General features: G+C 51.8%; 3 protein-coding genes across 3 annotated transcripts; all 3 read left to right on the top strand.

Moving 5' to 3' along the window:
• Positions 1–467: 467 nt before the first annotated feature.
• HOXD13 (homeobox D13) lies at positions 468–2,171 on the top strand. Its single transcript, XM_054278423.1, has 2 exons — positions 468–1,131; positions 1,921–2,171. Exons 1-2 carry the CDS (start codon positions 468–470, stop codon positions 2,169–2,171), a joined length of 915 nt encoding a protein of 304 aa, XP_054134398.1.
• A 5,391-nt stretch (positions 2,172–7,562) lies between these two features.
• Positions 7,563–8,700, top strand: HOXD12 (homeobox D12). The gene is made up of 2 exons (XM_054278453.1): positions 7,563–8,124; positions 8,462–8,700. The coding sequence occupies exons 1-2, from the start codon at positions 7,563–7,565 to the stop codon at positions 8,698–8,700; spliced, it is 801 nt and encodes a 266-aa protein (XP_054134428.1).
• Positions 8,701–14,734: 6,034 nt separating this feature from the next.
• HOXD11 (homeobox D11) lies at positions 14,735–16,150 on the top strand. Its single transcript, XM_054278358.1, has 2 exons — positions 14,735–15,341; positions 15,915–16,150. Exons 1-2 carry the CDS (start codon positions 14,735–14,737, stop codon positions 16,148–16,150), a joined length of 843 nt encoding a protein of 280 aa, XP_054134333.1.
• Positions 16,151–17,925: the final 1,775 nt, after the last annotated feature.

Below are 17,925 nucleotides of genomic sequence, written 5' to 3'. Positions count from 1 at the left end.
TTTTTGAAGCCGCGAGCAGGAGGAAGGGGGAGATGAGGCAACGGGGGCCTAGGTTGGTCCGGAGGGGCATCACCGCTGCTCGCCAGCCCAATCTCCCCCCGCTGCAGCGCCGGGGCCGTGGCGGGGCGGGAGCGCGGCGGCGGGGCGGGGGTGGGAGCGGAGGGTGGGGGCGCCGTCGGTGCCGACCGGGGGGCTGCGAGGCGAAAGGGGCAGTGCGGGCAGCGGGAGGGTCACATGTTCCGACGGCAGCCTATGAGCAGCCCCCCGGGCTGAGGCAAACTAATCTGGGGCCGGCCGCCCCCGCCCCGGTCCCCCCTCCCAACCTGGACTTCGTTTTTATAAACGTACCGCCAGGATCCAACCTGTTGGAGGCAAATAACCATCCGCACCATGCCCGGCCGGGGACCGAGCCGCCGCCGCCGCCGCCCGCGATGTGCAAGGCCATGAGCAAAGCAGCGAGCTGGGACATGGACGGACTGCGCGGCGACAGCAGCGGCGGCGGCGGCAGCGGCGGCGGAGCCCCCGGGCAGTGCCGTAACTTTCTCTCCTCGCCCGTTTTCGGGGCGGCGCACACGGGCCGAGCGGCCGCCGCCGCCGCTGCCGCCGCCGCCGCCTCGGGTTTCGCCTACGCCGGCGGAGGGGAGCGCTCGGGGGCGGCGGCGAGGCCCGACCCCCCGACCAAGGACTGCCCGGGCTCCGCCACGCCGGCCGCCGCCCCCGCGCTGGGCTATGGGTATCACTTTGGCAATGGATACTATAGCTGCAGGATGTCCCACGGGGTCGGGATACAGCAAAACGCCCTGAAGTCTCCCCCCCACGCCTCCATTGGCGGCTTTCCCGTGGAAAAGTACATGGACGTCTCCAGCTTGACCAGCACGAGTGTCCCCGCCAGTGAAGTCTCCTCCAGGGCAAAGGAAGTGTCCTTCTACCAGGGCTATACAACCCCCTACCAGCACGTTCCTGGGTACATAGACATGGTCTCAACGTTTGGCTCTGGGGAACCGAGACACGAAACATACATATCAATGGAGGGCTATCAGTCCTGGACTCTGGCTAATGGCTGGAATAGTCAGGTTTACTGTGCCAAAGATCAGACACAGAGCTCGCACTTCTGGAAATCGTCCTTTCCAGGTACGAGAGGGGGAGAAATGGTCTGAGCAGAACACCCCCGCGCCTCCTCCGCCTTCCCGTCCCCTCCCCCGCCCCCGGGCTGCAGGGGCGGCCTGCCGAGCCGGACACGCTGCACAGACACGCATAGAGCAGGGTGGGGGCGGTGGATATTCTCTTTTTCTCACTTCCCCCTCGGCCGTCTACCCCCGAGAAAACCCTCACCCTCTGCTTTCCATACCCGCGGGACTGACCCCAGAACCTCCCCGCCACCAGCGCCAGGGCACCCGACCCCCGGGCCGTGAGTGCCGGGCGGCCCCGGGCTCCTTCTCCCGCTGCTTCCCTCGGTGCCGGGTTTAGAGTCGCGTTTGAAGGGTGCAGGACGGTGGCTCGAAGGCTTGCTCTCCTCTGCCTCTGCGGCTGGCGACTGATCCGGCGGCCCCAGAGCACTTAAGAGACCGCGAGCAGTGAGGGCACAGAGGCACAAACCACATGCAAACAAACCCGGGGAACTCTCAGCAAAGCGATTTCTGTGTGCGCTGCCAGCAGCGAGCCGCTCTCAGCCCCCCAGCCAATGCCCCACCGCCCTGCACGCTCGGTTAGCGATGCATGCCTGAAAAGTGATGACAGTCCATCAAAGTTTTGGTGGGGCTTTACTAGAGTGCAAATAATGTGGCAGTGTAAATAATAATAAACTGTAAACAACCCGGCATTATTTATTTGCCCATGAAAACCAGTGCCCAACAAGTATCGGCTGAGCTTTAAAAGCCTGTAATAAAATTCTGATTTTTCACATAATGTCTTTTACAATAGGGGACGTTGCACTAAACCAGCCCGATATGTGTGTCTACCGGCGCGGGAGGAAGAAGCGAGTGCCGTACACAAAACTGCAGCTTAAAGAACTCGAGAATGAATATGCCATTAACAAGTTCATTAACAAGGACAAGAGGCGAAGGATATCCGCAGCCACGAACCTGTCTGAGAGACAAGTTACCATTTGGTTTCAGAACAGGAGGGTGAAGGATAAGAAAATAGTCTCCAAACTGAAGGACAACGTATCCTGATACATTAATTGCGGACAGTGATGAAAATATACACTAAATTTACCACCAGCTAAAGACTTTTGAAAAGACTTGAAAATATATTTAATTTTTTTTTGTCCTTCCAGCTGTGGCGGAAATTTCGGGAATTGTTTTCCGTGAAAGTCAGCGTTTTTCTCTCAGTGTAAGGGAGTGTTGACAAGTGAATTATAGTTTCTTCTTTTTGAAAATAATAATAATAATATTAATATTAATTATATTTTCTGTTCTTCCCTCTAGGCCAGTATAAACGAATTTAAATATGTTGAATGGTAAAAGCTATAATTTTTTTAATGCTTAAATCTTTGGGGGGTATTCTGTGATTTTTCTTTTTTTTTTTTTTTTCCTCTGAGCAACAGCCAGTGCCAGAAAGTGTCAGTTTTGATTTGGTATCGTAAACTTCAAAACACGCCGAGTGAAAAAAAAAAAAAAAATCGGAAATGCAAGAAAGCCGGAATACAGACCCGCGGCAGCACCCGGCTTCTGCCAAACTTGCCTGGCCCACTGGGACCCGGAGAGAATTGAGTGCAGGGTTCCTGGCTGCAGCAGAGTTTTTAATTACTTTGTCGAGGAAGGGAGAACCTCTCGGAGCAGTTGCGGGGCGCAGAATCGCAGGCGCGTCCCGCCGCGCTCCCCGCTCCTGCGGTTTGGGGTTGAGCTCGGGTTTGCGCGTTTTATCCGCCCCAGTTTCGCTTTCAGTGCGAGGGAGCCGCGCTGCCCGGCTGGAAAAGGAGCCCCGGCTGGAAAAGGAGCCCCGGCTGGACAAGGGAATCTCTCGTGTCCCGCGCAGGGCTGAGCGCTCCGCGGAGGAGCAGAGCGCGGAGCCCCGGGGCAGGACGGCTCGGGCAGCTCGGCCTGCAGCCGGAGGAGAGGCTGCCCTGCAGAGGTGTGTATGGACCTGCACAGACCTGGCGGGGAATGCCCGCTCTGCCCTGTTTGTCTGGACCAGCCCAAGGCTCTTCCACTTCCTCACGCCCAAAAACTCCTTGATGGACAAGCGAAGGTCACTGCTAGGTTTTAATTTACAAAACTAAACGGGTGTCAATGACAGAAGCAATAAATAAGGAAATTCAAAAGATGCCATAATTTATATGGGCCGAAAGGCTAAGATTTTGTCGATTTTTTTATTCTTTTAAACCTAGTGCGCATGTTATGATATACACAGGGTGATCAGACACGCTAATCAACAACCAGGAGAGAGAAGCGGTATCCTCTCTGTTAATGTGCCTCATCTAATTATTAAAATGTGTTCCAAACGAGTATTATTTATTATAATATACTATTGCTCTAAACATTTTGATTAACCTTGTATGTGGTAAGACACACGATAAATCTATTTCTCTATAAACGATTTTTCAAAAATTTGTCTTAAAGTCAACTTTTACTTTGTGTTGGAAATACAATCTGAATTTCAAAACTGTTAATGATGATGCAAATCTTTTCCTGAACCATCTTTAATAAAACTATTTCTTTTCGCTGTACATAAAAAGAGAGAAAGAAATTCGCCTTCTTTTGCCGCAGAGGGTTTCACGGTCTCCAGGTCTGCCTGGAATCCTCTCAGGGACACAGGACGCCGTTCCTGGCAAATGAGAGGTGGATAGACGGGCATTAAAGGATGAGGGAGAGCATCCGAGGGTGCCTCGTCGGCAGCAAAGGGTTTTAGTGAGAAGGAAATGCTGCCGGCAGAAGCGCAGGGCTGGGAAGCAGGCGAAGGGCTGTGTGTGCCCTGTCCCCCCGAGCCCCGCTCCGCCTGCCCTCGGCCGCCCCTTTGTTCTCCCTTTCCGAAACGTCCCGGCACTTGCCGCTTCCCCGGGCCGGCCCGGAGCGGTGCCTCCGTCTTCCCCGCAGCCGCCGGGCTCCATCGGGAGGTTATCTTCCTCCTCCTCCGCCCTCTTCTTTCCCCTTTCTACTCCGCTCGCACGTTCATGGCGTTTGTTTTCCCTGAAAGGACGAAAAAATCAAATTCTGAGCAGTTCAGATTTTATCGCAAAGCGCATTTTTGTTCAATTCTGGTATAAAAGGACACTTGTGCCGCTCTTCATTTACGTGCCTGGAACAGCCCGCTCTGCTGATGCAACCTTCTTTTCTCCGAATGTTTTAAATTCTTGTCTCCTGCCCCTCGGCACCCCCACTCACCCGCACACACTGCCATTAGTTCTGCAGAGGTTTTCCTCCCCCCGAGCCTCCCGGCGGACGGACGGCCGGGCAGTGCCAGAGCTGTTTTGTTTCCCGGCCGCGGAGCCATCGCGGGCTGCTCTCTTCCTCCTCCCAGGCTTAACCTTTGCCTTTGCCGGGCTCCGCGCTCTCGGAAGGCGCAGCTTGCCCAGCCAAGGCCGCCTTCCTCGGGCAGAATGAAACCCGAACTGTCTGGCAAATCGGTACCAGATGGAGAGGAGTCGCCTTTTAGTTTCCTAAGAACGGGCAGAATCATTAAGAAGCCAGCAGCTACCGGCAGGAGGAAGATGAGGCGCACATCTGCCCCCCTACCTACGGGCTGAAATTAGAAGGTGAAATTAAAAGGCTGAAATTAAGCCTGGAGCTGGGGCGTTGGTGAGCCTTGTTCAAAACCTCCTGGGCCACAGCTGCAGCCGCGCAGCCCCAGCCGCCCATGTTCAGAGAAGAGGCTGTGAAGGTTCCTCTGAAACGTAGCGCGCGTTATTGCGGATAATTAACATGTACCTCGACAAAGCGCATTGCAAAAGCACAGCGGCGCAGCGATGCATTGCTGGGCTCCTGTCAGGCAGCGCTGTTTCCCAGCCATGTCTGAGGCAATCCTGCCATCTCCTGGACAACCCCCGGCATAGGCAGGGGAAGCCTTTCCCCGGCTCCGGGCGCCGCGTTCCGAGTGATAAACGAGCGAGGGAGGCTCGGTCACACGCAGAGCACCCTTCGTCCGTGAACGGGAGGACTGTGCCGGTGAAATTACAGCGTGTGGTCAGCTCTGATGTCCAGGCCTATCCGGACGCCTGGTTAAAAACCAAGGGGGAAAAAAAAAGAGCGGAAAAGAGGAAAGGAGCGTGTGAAGCAGGCCCCCGGGCCGCCCTGTTCCTCAGCGGCGATATTTCCTGTACAGACACAGGCGGGGGGACACCCGAGGCATTAACACGCCGCCCCCAAACCAGCAGCCAGCTGGGGCTGGAAAAAGCAGCACAAGCCCGTCCGAGGCTCTCCCTCCACTCCACCCCGCTCCCCTCGGCTCCGAGGCCAGCCGCCTCTGGAACATGATGTTTCTCTCAATGTTTTTCCGTGTAGATTTAAACACTTTCCGTAACTGTGAGTGTCTCCAGCTATTTCAGGTTTTTATTATGTTATCTTTTTTTTTTCTTTCTTTTTAATTTTTTTGTATTAATTAGCAATTACAAATGACTTGAATATTAATTGAAAGCTCTGTTTTCTCTAACCCCATAAAAGTTAGTTTGAAGTGTCACCTTTCTTTCCGGTAACTGGGAACTCACATCCATTCCTTGTGTTTATTGCAGACAAAAATATAGCCTTTGAACTGAATGTTCCTTTTCTTTTCCAAGAACCGAAAATCAGCTCTTTCGTAAAAAGCGATTATGAAAAAAAATATATATATTTCCCATTTTCTAAGGGAACACAAAGTTAGAATACAAGTCAGCTAATAAGAGGGAGATTCAATTGGTAGACATAATTCAAACAATAAAAATTAAAGGCAGTGGTCAGCAATATCCTCCAGCGGTGCTTGTGTGGTCCTGTGTGGTCTAGAAGAGAGCAATCATTTAAAGATTTTTTTCCAGGGCAATGAAATTACTGCAGAATTCCCCTCAATTTCCCATTAAACAGAAAGATGAATTTGATTAGGACAATGTCAAGAAGGGCAGCGTCTCTGATCTCGCCTTAGAAATAAAACCAAGATTAAAACTGTGTTTAAGAGGATAATAACAGGGAAAATTAACCCTACATGCTAACTAGGTTCAAGTTTTTAACCGAGGTAATGGAAGTGGCAAAGCCCGGGCATTAAGGCTTCTCTGGACGCCGGGCTCGCAGACACGGGGAGACCTTGGGAGAGAGGCCGGGCACAGAAACCCCGCTCCGGGGGGCGGATCGGCCCCAGAGTGTCCCGCGGGTTTGCGGGCACAGGGGCAGGGGGAGCCGGGAGCGCGGAGCCCACGGGTGCCCCAATCCTTCCCCAGCTCCCTGCCAGGGCTCCGGGGGCAGCTCACGGGGCCTTGCCCCTTCCCCGTCTCCCTAACCGCACGGTCTGGGAAAGGACACGGGCAATCTCCTGTGAGGATGCTCTCAGATACGATTTTAATAACTCTGGGGTTATGGGGAATGAGAGAGATAATGGAACAAATGGCCTCTTTTTTGATCAATCAAAAATATAAAAATATGTGTAACTCCCCAGAATAACAGAGTAATAAAACAGCGAGGGATGATTTTCTTCTCATGAGAGAAAAGCTCCTCACACACAACCTGGGAGATGAGGCTGATTCTCCCATCCCTGTGCCCGCTGCTGCATTCATACCCTCTCTGCTGAAGAGCAGACCCTGGCATTTTCTTTCTTGAAGTCTTCCGAATTTATTTATTTGTTCATTTATTTATTTAATCTCAGAGGGTTGCCCAAATAATTCCGTGTTGTTGCTGTTGTTATTCTCTGTTTGTTGATGTTTGTTTGATTGTATTTCAAAGACAAAACAGATTCCGAGTTTTAGAAGCGTTGTTCGCCAGAAGCGCTTCCAAGTGAAGATGAAAGGCAAAAGGGGTAAAAAGGCCAGACGTGCGGACCTGAGAGAATGCTGGTCATTAGTGTGCCAGAATGACGATCTCGGTAATATTCCATCGATTTACACTTTATTTGCACGCGTATGCAGACGCATATCGTGCGGTTGGGGCAGAAGTACGCAAGTATGCCCTAAACATCCACATCTCACAGACATCACAAGTTATTTCCAGCCCTCGGTGCCCACTCTTACCGTGGGTATCAGGGTTCTGGCCCGGAGGGCGCTGCCAGCCGGGGGGCACGGCCGGCACGGGCTGCGCCGGGGCTGCCCTGTCCTCTCTGCAAATGTTTGTTTTCCGCGCATCCCTCCGCCGGCGCCGCAGCTCTGCCAACCCACCCCGGCCACTTTTATAGAAGCAGAGACCGTGGTTTCCCCTCCCCCTTGCGAGCTCGATATTTTCATATTTCAAGTGTTATCATAAGACTTTTTAAAAGTGGGGGTGAAGAGAAAGGGAAAAAAAAAAAAGGGTGGAGAGGGGGGGACTCTGTGGCTCGGTCGCTGGAGGCGGTGCTGAAATTACCGGCTTTGAAGAACCTGTCTGCAAAGTTTCGTCCAATCGTTTCAGGCTTTCCGCTTATTCCCTGTTGTAACTAAATACCGCTGTAAGAACAGCTGAAGTCCTTTGTTGGAAATGTGTGATCGCAGTCTCTACAGATCTGGCTACGTTGGTTCTCTCTTGAATTTGCAATCGCCAGATTCCTTTTATTTTCCTAATTTGCGGGCTAATGGCAGTCAATTGGCGGCTCTGCCCACCATTTCCTACCCGCGGAGCTCGATCCCCTGGACTTGCTCAAGTTCGTGCGCAGCCCAGCCGCAGAGCCACGCGTTCGGCGGCGCGGCGCAGCCTTACCTCCCCGGCTCCGTTCCAATCAACATCGGCTCCAACGGCAACAAGGAGTGCCTGGAAGACAACAATAAATATTACGCCCACGATACGAGCTCCAAACAAGAGGAGAGATGCAGGCAGAGGCAATCTTTTGCAAATGACCCAACTGTTACTCACACAGCCAACTTAAAGCCCGTAAAGTATGACCACTCGAGCCTGCAGAGAAGTTTGCACGGCTCGGCTGCTCTTTTTGAAGTGAATTCCTGCAATTCAAGCTTAAAGGAGGACATCAAGAATCCCGTCAACTTGAACCTGACAGTTCAGCCCGCAGCAGTCCAGTCATGCCTCAGACCTTCAGTGCAGGATGGTATGCCTTAAATATCTCGCTTAAGTTAGAAGAGACCCATATATATATATATAGTTCTTTTTAAGAGACGCCTGTAATTACTTTGCAAACCTCATGTAACTTTTTCTGAGCAAAAATCGCTTAATCTGACTCGGAGGTTAGATAGAAATTGTGCTGTCAGATTTGTTTTGCCCAGTTTTCAGACCTAATTTAGCTCTGATGTCTTGCGGGTTTTGTTGGGTTGTTTTTTTTTTTCTTTTTTGGTTGGTTTGGGGGTTTTTGGTTGGGTTTTTTTTTCATATTCCTATATTTGCATATCCAGGCTTAAACCACTAAATTATCGACGTGTTTGTTGTAGGTTTGCCTTGGTGCCCCACCCAGGGGAGATCAAGAAAGAAACGGAAACCATACACAAAACAACAAATTGCTGAATTGGAAAACGAGTTTCTCCTCAATGAGTTTATTAACCGACAGAAGAGGAAAGAACTATCAAACAGACTGAATTTAAGCGATCAGCAAGTTAAAATTTGGTTTCAGAACCGGAGGATGAAAAAGAAAAGAGTAGTTATGCGAGAGCAGGCTCTTTCTATGTACTAGAGCAGAGTCCACCCGTTCCTGCATGAACTTGTGCCCGGAGTGTTCACCCCTAGAGTAGAGCGTACGCGCAGGGAATCGCGGGCAGTGTGTCTTTTTACCATTTAAACCAAATTCTCGAAACGCGTAGGATCCCTCCGTAAATAGGCAGCGCTGAGTTCTTGGCCAAGATGAAGACGACGAGCCGGACCAGCACGGAAACATGTATTATCAGCTTTTTACCTTTCTTTCTCCATTTATATAGATTTTGTCCTGCATCCCACCCACCCTCTCTTTCCCCGGAGAACAAGCGGTGCTAAACTAAGATCGATTTCTTTTATCTGTATGTAAACACCATTTTGCAGCAAAATAAAGGAATAACGCCTAGTAAAGACGTCAGCTCTGTGAGTCCCGGCCGCTCCCTTCATCTGCTGCCCTGCACGCAGGGCCAGCCTGCGGCGCCGGCTTGTTTTGTGGTTTGGAGTAACCTGCTCGAGCAGCGATGGGGAAAGTGGTTAGCAAATAAACCTTTTTCTTTAGTATTTTTTTTTCTCCCCTTTCCACCCTCCCCCCCGGAGCCGCAGCCCCGACCGCAGCCCTGCGGAGCGCGCACGTGACAGCCGCGCAGGGCCGCGCGTAACCTGAGCGCGCACCCGGCCCCGCGGAGCCGCCCCGACGGCGCAGCGCGGCCAGGAGCGCTGTGTGCCCCAGCCCCGGGCACGGCCGAGGGCTCCAGCCCCGGGAAAAGCGCCCCTCTGCCCCCCGCGCCTCCCGGGCAGCGCGGGGCCTCCCCCGGGGCCAGGCCCTGCCCTTCGCCCTCCTGACTTTGGCCTTGTCCAGGCGCTGCCCCGACAGACGGACGGCGGGCGGTGCCGGGACACAGGCCCGGGCTCAGAGCGGCTGAGGGCAGGCTGGGCCCAGTCTCACCCCGAGGTGCTGCAGGCGCAGGAACAGCACGGAGGTTTTGGTGGGGCTGATTGTTTCACCGGTCAGCCCCCGTGGCGGTTTCTGCATAGATTTGTATGAGGGAAAAGTGAGAAGGGGTTCGGGATTTTGCCCAGATTTAGACCTCAGAGGATAACCCGACCAGAGGGGCTGGTAGCAGTGTCTAAGCCGTTTGATCACTGTTTTGGGACGAGAATGAGATCGATTTTTCCCTCATCTTGACGGGAGATTTTCCCTGCCGAGAGCCGCCGGCCTCTGCAACACCCGAGCAGTCAGACTGGCCAGAGCTCCAAGGCCTGAGGAAAACACAGATTGCTCTTAGTCTGACACCTCAGAATATGAATTCTAAAAGAAAAATCTCACGCATTCATAGGTCCATATTAAAATGCCTTTCGGCTGCAGTTTCAACCTAAGTCTTCGTTTCTTAACGAAGAGCGTTTCCACGGCTCCCAGCAGTAACAATAATTAGGCTGGCAGAGGCTGCCTTCTTTTCTGGCGTGTGAAATGGGCTCAGATATGGTTGTTCGTGGCGTATACAAAGAGTCTAAACAACAGCAAGGAACGTCTCAAAGCTGCTTCCTACTTACACAGGCAGATAGATAGAATAAACTCATTAGTATTTCATAAAGAATCATATTTGAACTTGGCTCCTACTCACTCCTGTGCGTGCTCGGGAGGGCATGGTAGTCCAGATGAATTCGGAGCTAAATCCCGGATTCCTAGGCGGGCAGAGACGCAGCCATTTTCCCGAAAGCTTTCCAGGGAGCCCCAAAGGTAACGCTTGGGTGGTGTTTCGGGGGGAGAAGGAAAACCAGCCCAAAGCATTTGTCGCCACTCTTACCGCCCGCAGTGCCCAATGCAGACAAAACCCTACCTCGCTCATGGCGGGGTGGCTGCAAGTAGGAAAGCGGGGACGAAGCCTCGCCGGGTGACAGCTCCCCGGGGGCAAGGGATGCACACCCAGCCATCCACAGCCACAGGAACCACTCCTGGGTCCCTCCAAATCTTGGATACGTTCAGCCTCTGTGCTGGGAGTTGACGCATTGCGGACAATGATGGTCTCTTCATCCAGTGGCATTCCCTAATTAAAAACCTAGAAGCAACCCTAACGATGCAAGCCAGGAGAAGAGCAAAAACCAGATAAAGTCCCTTTTCTTACCCTCTCCTGGAATACTACTCAGACGGCTACAGTCCATGAGAAATTGACCCATTGCTGTTCTTCCCCATCCTAGTCCTCCTCAGTACAACCCGTCCCTTTCTAGCATGGGTGATATGAAATCCGAAGAGGAACCTCGGATGAAAATACGTGAAAGGCAATATATTATTTATTAAACGCATCTGATCCACGATGATGGCTTATTGTGAGGCTCCTAGTCTAAATCGCCTACGGAAAGAGAAAAGGCAGAGGAGGTAGGATCTAAATTGCGGTTTGTTGAGAAAGTCTGTGTATAATGTGTCTCTGTGTGTGCTCGTGTATCCATAGATGCTCTCATTCCAGCAGTGCCCGTTGTGTGTAACCGCGTGTGCACACTCAGACGCGCGTGTTTGTGGGCTCACACTGCGCACAGGCACATCGGCGGTAGAGAATGGTGCATGATTTCGCTGGTGCCCACACTCCAGGGCTCATCCCCTCCTCGGCAGCGGTGGGCGAGGGCAGCGGCTCGGCGTGGGGAGGCACACACGCGTGGCACAGCCGCAGCCGCGGGCGCGCCCTGCCTGCGCACACCCAGCCAGCCAGCCAGGCGGGCTGTCCCCTGGGCACACGTGTGCACAAGCGTGTGCGACACGCCGGCTGGGCGGCAAGGAGATGCACCCGAGTCCGGGGGATGTACTCCACGCCCTTCCACCGGATTATTTCGGGTGTCTCATCAGGTGCCCCCTGTGCCGGCTTTGCGGGTGTGTGCGGGGCGGGATGGAGCGGCGGGCACCCGCTTGCTGCGCCCACGTCCGCGCCCCTCCGCAGCACGCAGGCGACGGTTCATCCCTTTATTTACTCAAATATAAACATCTTTGCATTTCCACCGCAGCCTAAACGTGATAAAGCCCTTCGAGGACGCTCTCCATCCCTCCTCTTTTGATAAGGCTGCAAACGCAACTTGGTTTGTTGGGAATGGCTCTGGATGCCTTTGTGCTTCCTAAAAGAGCATAAATAATTAAAGTTTGGCAGAGAGGAAAAGCTTTCTTGCAGAACTGTAGTGGCAATAAATGAAATGACTCAGAATCTCTTCTCCAGTCGGTTTTTACGAGAGCTGCCAGACAGTGTCTGTTCACGTTCTCCAGATACTAGGGGCGCCATAACAAAGTTAAGGTCAAGTTAGTGTCTTATCTTGGGTGGCACAAAAATACCGCATCTTCTCCAGCCGGACCGGGTATATTTTTAAGCCCAAACGTTACGCAAGTCGCCTTAATTTCCACGGAGAGCATTTGGAAATGTCTCTTGGACCTGAATACTTGGTGATTCCAGGCAACGACTGCAGATGTTTCAAGACGCCTAACGGTAAAGTATTCGCCTGATTGTGTACATGATGTGCATTTATGTTTCGATGCTGTTTAATCTGCGTAAGGGAAAGAGAAAAAAAGAGGGGGGGAGTGTGTGGGGGTGTTATTGTGATGTTCAGAGCTGGGCTGGTACCGACCCCGGGGTGAAAATGCTCTGGCACGCGGGGACCCCCAGCTCTGCCTTATTGCGGCGGGGTCTCTGCTGTGATATTGGTCTCACATTTCTCAAATTAGATCGTTTCTTAAAGGATTGTTTCCTAAAAGAGCTTTCGTACTAACAAATCGTCGCCATGTCTTTGAACTTGAATTAGTTGAAACCGGTTGGCTCCTGCGCCAAAATGTAACTGATGCTAGGCTTGTTGCATCGAAAAGAACGTGAAAGATTCGGGCTAAGGCGCAATTAGTTGTTTGAACGGTAAAGAAAATGAAGCTCCATAGGTTTCCAGAACCATCTCTCTTGGAGAGATGGGCGATCAGAAACCTTGGGGGGGGCACAATCCGAACGGAGCCCTGCCCTGCTTTGCTGCAAGGTCCAGGGCAATTAGTGACACAGGAGCCATTTTAACTGCGCAGACATCATTTTTGGGAGGCTGTTTTTTTCTGTTGCAGCAGAACCGAGAGGGCTCGGAAGATGATTAAGGGAGGGAGTGGTGGTTCTGTGCTTTGATTTCTAGGGATAACTTACAACTTGCAAGAGTCTATCTGCTGAGAGCGATGTGTGGCGTTTGAGGTGTTTCGTGAGTGAGATACCAAAGCAAAAAAAAAAAAAAAAAAAAATCAAAACAAAAAACCAACTGTACAAAGAAAAGAGAAAAGGAAAGAAAGATGCGACCGTGGGGGCATGTTAAGAATGAGCTCCATAATATCTGCCTGGCTTTGGTCTTTTATGTTTAGAAAGGGCTAGCTGGGCTGCGGCGTGGAAGCCCTTGGGCAGCCCCGGGCTGCTCTGGGGAGCCCGGGGAGGCAGGAGGGGCAGTGCCGGTGCCGGTGCCGGTGTCGGGGCGGGGGGCAGGCTGCGGGGCAGCCCGGGCTGCGGGGCTCCCGCCCTCGGAGCCTCCCCGCACGGCGCGGCCGAGGGCGAGCAGGAGGCTCCTGGAGCAGCGGAGCCGAGTCCTCTGCGGGCACGGCCCGAGGAGCCGGGGAGCCCACGGGCCTGGTCCCCGCTTGCCCGGAGCTCTGCGGGGCCGGTTCCCCACCTGCCGGGCTCTCGGCTGGCTGCGGGAGCCGGAGGTGCCTTTGCGGAGGTGACACGGGCCCTGCCGCCTGCCGGAGCCTCCGCCCGGGCATTGCTGGGTGTCCGGAGGCGCCGTGCTCGGCCTGGGGAGCTCGCCCAGATCCCGGGGCTATTTGGGGAGCGCCATGTGATGGACCTGACCTGGCTATGCGGCACAGTGGCGGAAAAACCCCATTCCCATGGAGAACTGGCAAATGTTTCTGAAATGAGGGACTGGTCGAATATAGGGCTATTGCTGGCGCGTATTCGTTATTCTCCTCTGTTTTCAACCTTTGCGGCCCTGTTTGTGCTTGTCTGTATAAAATCATATTTTAAGGAAAAAAGGAAAATTGGCAAAAATGAGCCCTCGAAGGCAGGGCGGGAGCGGGGCTGGCGGCTGCCGTGCGTGCCGCCAGCTCCCAAGTCTTGCTTTTCCCTTCCAATGAAAATGAACATTTTGGTGGGAGTTGGAGGCAGGAGAACAGAGGTCACTTTGTCTGCTGCTCTGCTTCCCAAGGAAACCGTGCTTGGTGGACTTCTATTCCTGCCTTAGCCCTCTGCCTTACAGAGAGCCCGAAAGTATCTCCCTTTCGTAAATGCGGCTGCTGAGAGATGTTCTGTTTGCGTATTTCTCATTTCAGTTTGGCGCCCTGACACAAGTGCGCAGTGTTTGGGCTTATAAGCGAGGGAAAATGAGGTGATCGAAACTCAGGCTTTGAATTTCGTGACCGGTTTTGATGCCAACTGCGGATTGCAGGAGCCGGGCGGGCAGATCCGGTCGCACACTCGAATGTGTGAATGGGACTTGGCTTTCCTGAGTGAACCATCACCCACCCGCTCATCATCCGCTTGAGCGGGGCCCGGAGAGCATCGCTCCCTCTGAGGAGGAAGCGATCGCGTTTCCGAGCCGGGGGTGCCGGTCCGTGAGCCCCCAAGGCTCGCTCCGGGGCTGCCTTCCCGAGCTCCCCCCTGGCTGCCGGGAGGCCGGCGGGGATGCGGGCGGGGGGCTCCGCGCCGGGCTCGGGCGGTGGGCAGGAGCCTGCCCGGGCGGCGCGGCCCCAGGTGATCCGCACCACCTACGTGTGCCTCGCAGCGCCTGCTGAAAGGATGAGACTCAAACCCGGCTATATTTGTACAAACGGCGCGCTCGCCTCCCCGTGCTGGGAGGGCTCTTTGGAGAGATCTTAGGAGCCTTTCGGAGGGGCTGATATAGATATAAGGACATTTCTACATCGCGTCACGTGACATAATTACCACTAGAATCAATCAAGATGAATTGCACGTCAGCACACGGTGGGGATTTTTTCTTAGTTGATCCTGTCCAAACCCTCTTGTGCAATAGATGGATCTTGTTCAATGCATTGAAGCCTCCTGGTTGCTTGCAATCGCAAAAAGGAAGACATGACTGAGTTTGACGATTGCAGTCACGGCACATCCAATATGTATCTGCCAGGGTGCGCCTATTACGTCTCACCCTCAGATTTCTCGACGAAACCCTCTTTTTTGTCTCAATCGTCGTCCTGTCAAATGACTTTTCCTTATTCTTCTAATTTACCTCATGTTCAACCTGTGCGCGAAGTGGCATTCAGGGAATACGGATTAGAGCGCAGCAAATGGCAGTATAGGGGCAGTTATGCTCCTTATTACTCAGCTGAAGAGGTGATGCACAGAGACTTTCTGCAGCCCGCGAACAGGAGGACGGAAATGTTGTTCAAAACGGACCCTGTCTGCGGCCACCACGGACCGTCTCCCGCCGCCTCCAACTTCTACAGCTCGGTGGGGAGGAACGGCATCCTGCCGCAAGGCTTCGACCAGTTTTACGAGACAGCCCCCGGACCCCCGTACCAGCAGCACTCCGAGAGCGAGGGGGACGCCGAGAAGGGCGACTTGAAAGCCCAGAACAGCACTTGCAGTAAAACACCTTCCAGCCAGGAGAAGAAAGTGACACCAGCAAACAGCGCCGATTCCCCTTCTGGTGAGGCTGTTGCAGAGAAGAGCAACAGTTCAGGTAGGTATCAGTAGTAAATTGGGGGCAAGAGTACAAGGCCAACACTTTGTCAAGCCGCATTTTATGTGCAATTTTATAAGCATCCAAAGGATTTTATATATCCTATAAGATTTCCTTTACCGTTGTAAAGCGTGTTTACGATAGGAAACCAATTTAGGTGGGCTTAAGGTATTCTTGGAAGAGGATATTAATTGTTATTAAATTGTTGATTCATCGGGGGGAGACGGAGAGATTTCACAGGTAGTGCTCAGAGCTGCCTTCGGTTTAGAGCTTAAGATCTTCGTTTGTTTGGGGCGGGGGGTGTGTGCGAGAGGAGTTTGAGAAACTTGGAATTTTTCCAGCCCATTTAAATATCTCTCTGTATTGCTCGAAGAGCTCTCTTTTAAGGAGAAGTTGGGAAATATTGGTTTTTCTTGCTAAGTCACCCGGAGATTATAAGCGTCGGGAATATTTTTTGAAGTGCTAGAGGGCTGCTTTGCAGGCAATGGGATATTATCAAAGTCTCTGACCAAACCCTAGCTGAGCATGTTCGCAGCAACAGCGTGAATCAGTTTCTTCTCTCTTGAATTTCAGCAATTCCCCAGCGATCGAGGAAAAAGAGGTGCCCCTATACCAAATATCAGATAAGAGAACTGGAACGGGAATTTTTCTTCAACGTGTACATAAACAAAGAGAAGAGACTGCAGCTGTCCAGAATGCTCAACCTCACTGACCGGCAAGTTAAAATCTGGTTCCAGAACCGAAGGATGAAAGAAAAGAAACTGAACAGAGATCGACTCCAGTATTTCACAGGGAATCCCTTGTTTTGAAAAACAAAACAAAAAAAAAAACAAAAAAAGGAAAAAAAAAAGGAAAAAGAAAAAGAAAAGAAAAATAATATTAAAAAAGCAAGAGAACAGGAAGAAAGAAGAAAAACAAAGAAAATGTCGGTCTCTCTGACCTACCATCTGAATGCAAAAGTTCATTTGTTTACTTGACACATCCACCCTGCGGAACTCAAAGTTTCATTTTCATGTGCAACTCCCCACACTGAATGGCCACTGGAGATTTCGGGGCTTGGCGGAGCAGATTCCTGATAAGGGCAAGCTAGGGTAAATCCAACTGTCCACTCTCGAGTGTTTTTCGCCAAAGGTGCTTTTTTTCCCTCTCCCACAGTGCCAGCAATGGACCTGCAGTGTGTCTGGTAGTTGTTGCTTACAATTCATTGAGTTCGGGGGGGGCTCTGTTGTTGCTTTTGAGCTAGGATAACACTTTCCTCCCTTTAAGTGAATGCGGTTTATTTAAGAGATGGTAAATGTACGCTCGCTATATATAAAATATATATATATATGTTTCTATTGTCATCCAAAAGCATGGGCCACTGTCTTTTTCATGTGAATAAATGGTTTCTAGTAAAGTTAAGGTTATAACTTCCGTGCACTGTATGGATTTCCATCTCCAAAGGATCTTAGCGTTTTCCGGGCTAGAGCCAAGTTCAGTTAAATAATAATGTGAGGAAGGCTACCCGGGTTTTTTAAAAAGCATTTTAATTAAGGAATAGTTCAGATGGCTGAGTCTCCTTTGTAGGTATGCGTACCTTTCCCGTTCGCTGTGAGACAGAGCCAACATGGCTGTCTGCAGACCATCACTTCTGATGGTGCTACCATTACTATAAACAACGAAAAAGGCTTTTCGTTTAGCTGGTCAGGCTCCGAATAAGCCCAGAATCCTCAACGTCAATGACTGTTTACTTGTTAGTGAAGAGCAAGGCAGAAAGACTGAGGGCTCCAAGGGAGTCAGACAAGAGGGAGCTATAAACAATTGGCACTAGTTGGGGAAAAAAAAAAAAAAAGAAAAAAAGAAAAAAGAAAATTAAATTTAAAAAAAAAAAAAAGGAAAAAGAAAAACCCACCCTAAACCAAAAGCACAACCCACCCCCAGCGCTCTGGGAGCAGAGGGGAGGTTCTAAGCGCGCCGGCCGGGCAGGGCGAGCGGAGCGGGGCTGAGCGCGCTGCCGCTGCCGCTCGCGGCGGGCCCCGCCGGGGGCCGGCACCCGGAGCAGATCCCGCTCCGCTCCTCGCCGCTTTATCTTGCGTGACCTGGCCGGGCTGTTTACAAAACCTTGAACTGTCTAGACAACACCATAAAACCCGAGGTTCTAAACAGCTTAATTGGGTTATATTATACACCTTCTGGTGGGCGAAAAAGAGATTTCCGCAATGTGCAATAAAGGCGACGAGTGAGAAAAGAATTTGGCTTTTTTGAATAGGACGAGGTGGCTCTCGCTACTCTCGCAGGCAGGGAAGGCAAAAGTGCCAACTAAGTTAGGAAAAACCGGAGAATTCAAAAAATAGAGAAATAGAAGAGGAGGGAGGCATGACTAAAAAAAAAAAAAAATTAAAACACTTTAGCAAGAAAAACATAAGTGTATGCCTTTGAACTTCCAAAATGTCAAGGTCATCACCTTTAACCTTTCTGAATAATTAGGCGCCTTAAGGTTCCTCTGTTATTTTCAACCACCACCCACTCTCTCTCTGTCTCACCCTCTCCCTCCCTCCCTCGCTCTCTCTCACACACACGCACAGCCACACACACACTTTTACCG

Source organism: Melozone crissalis, unplaced genomic scaffold, assembly GCF_028551555.1.
Source record: "Melozone crissalis strain CALT ecotype California unplaced genomic scaffold, PUWL_Pcris_2 ptg000023l_1, whole genome shotgun sequence".
Classification (NCBI taxonomy): domain Eukaryota; kingdom Metazoa; phylum Chordata; class Aves; order Passeriformes; family Passerellidae; genus Melozone; species Melozone crissalis.
The sequence above is the reverse complement of the archived record's forward strand: the minus strand, read 5'-3'. Positions and strand labels throughout refer to the sequence as shown.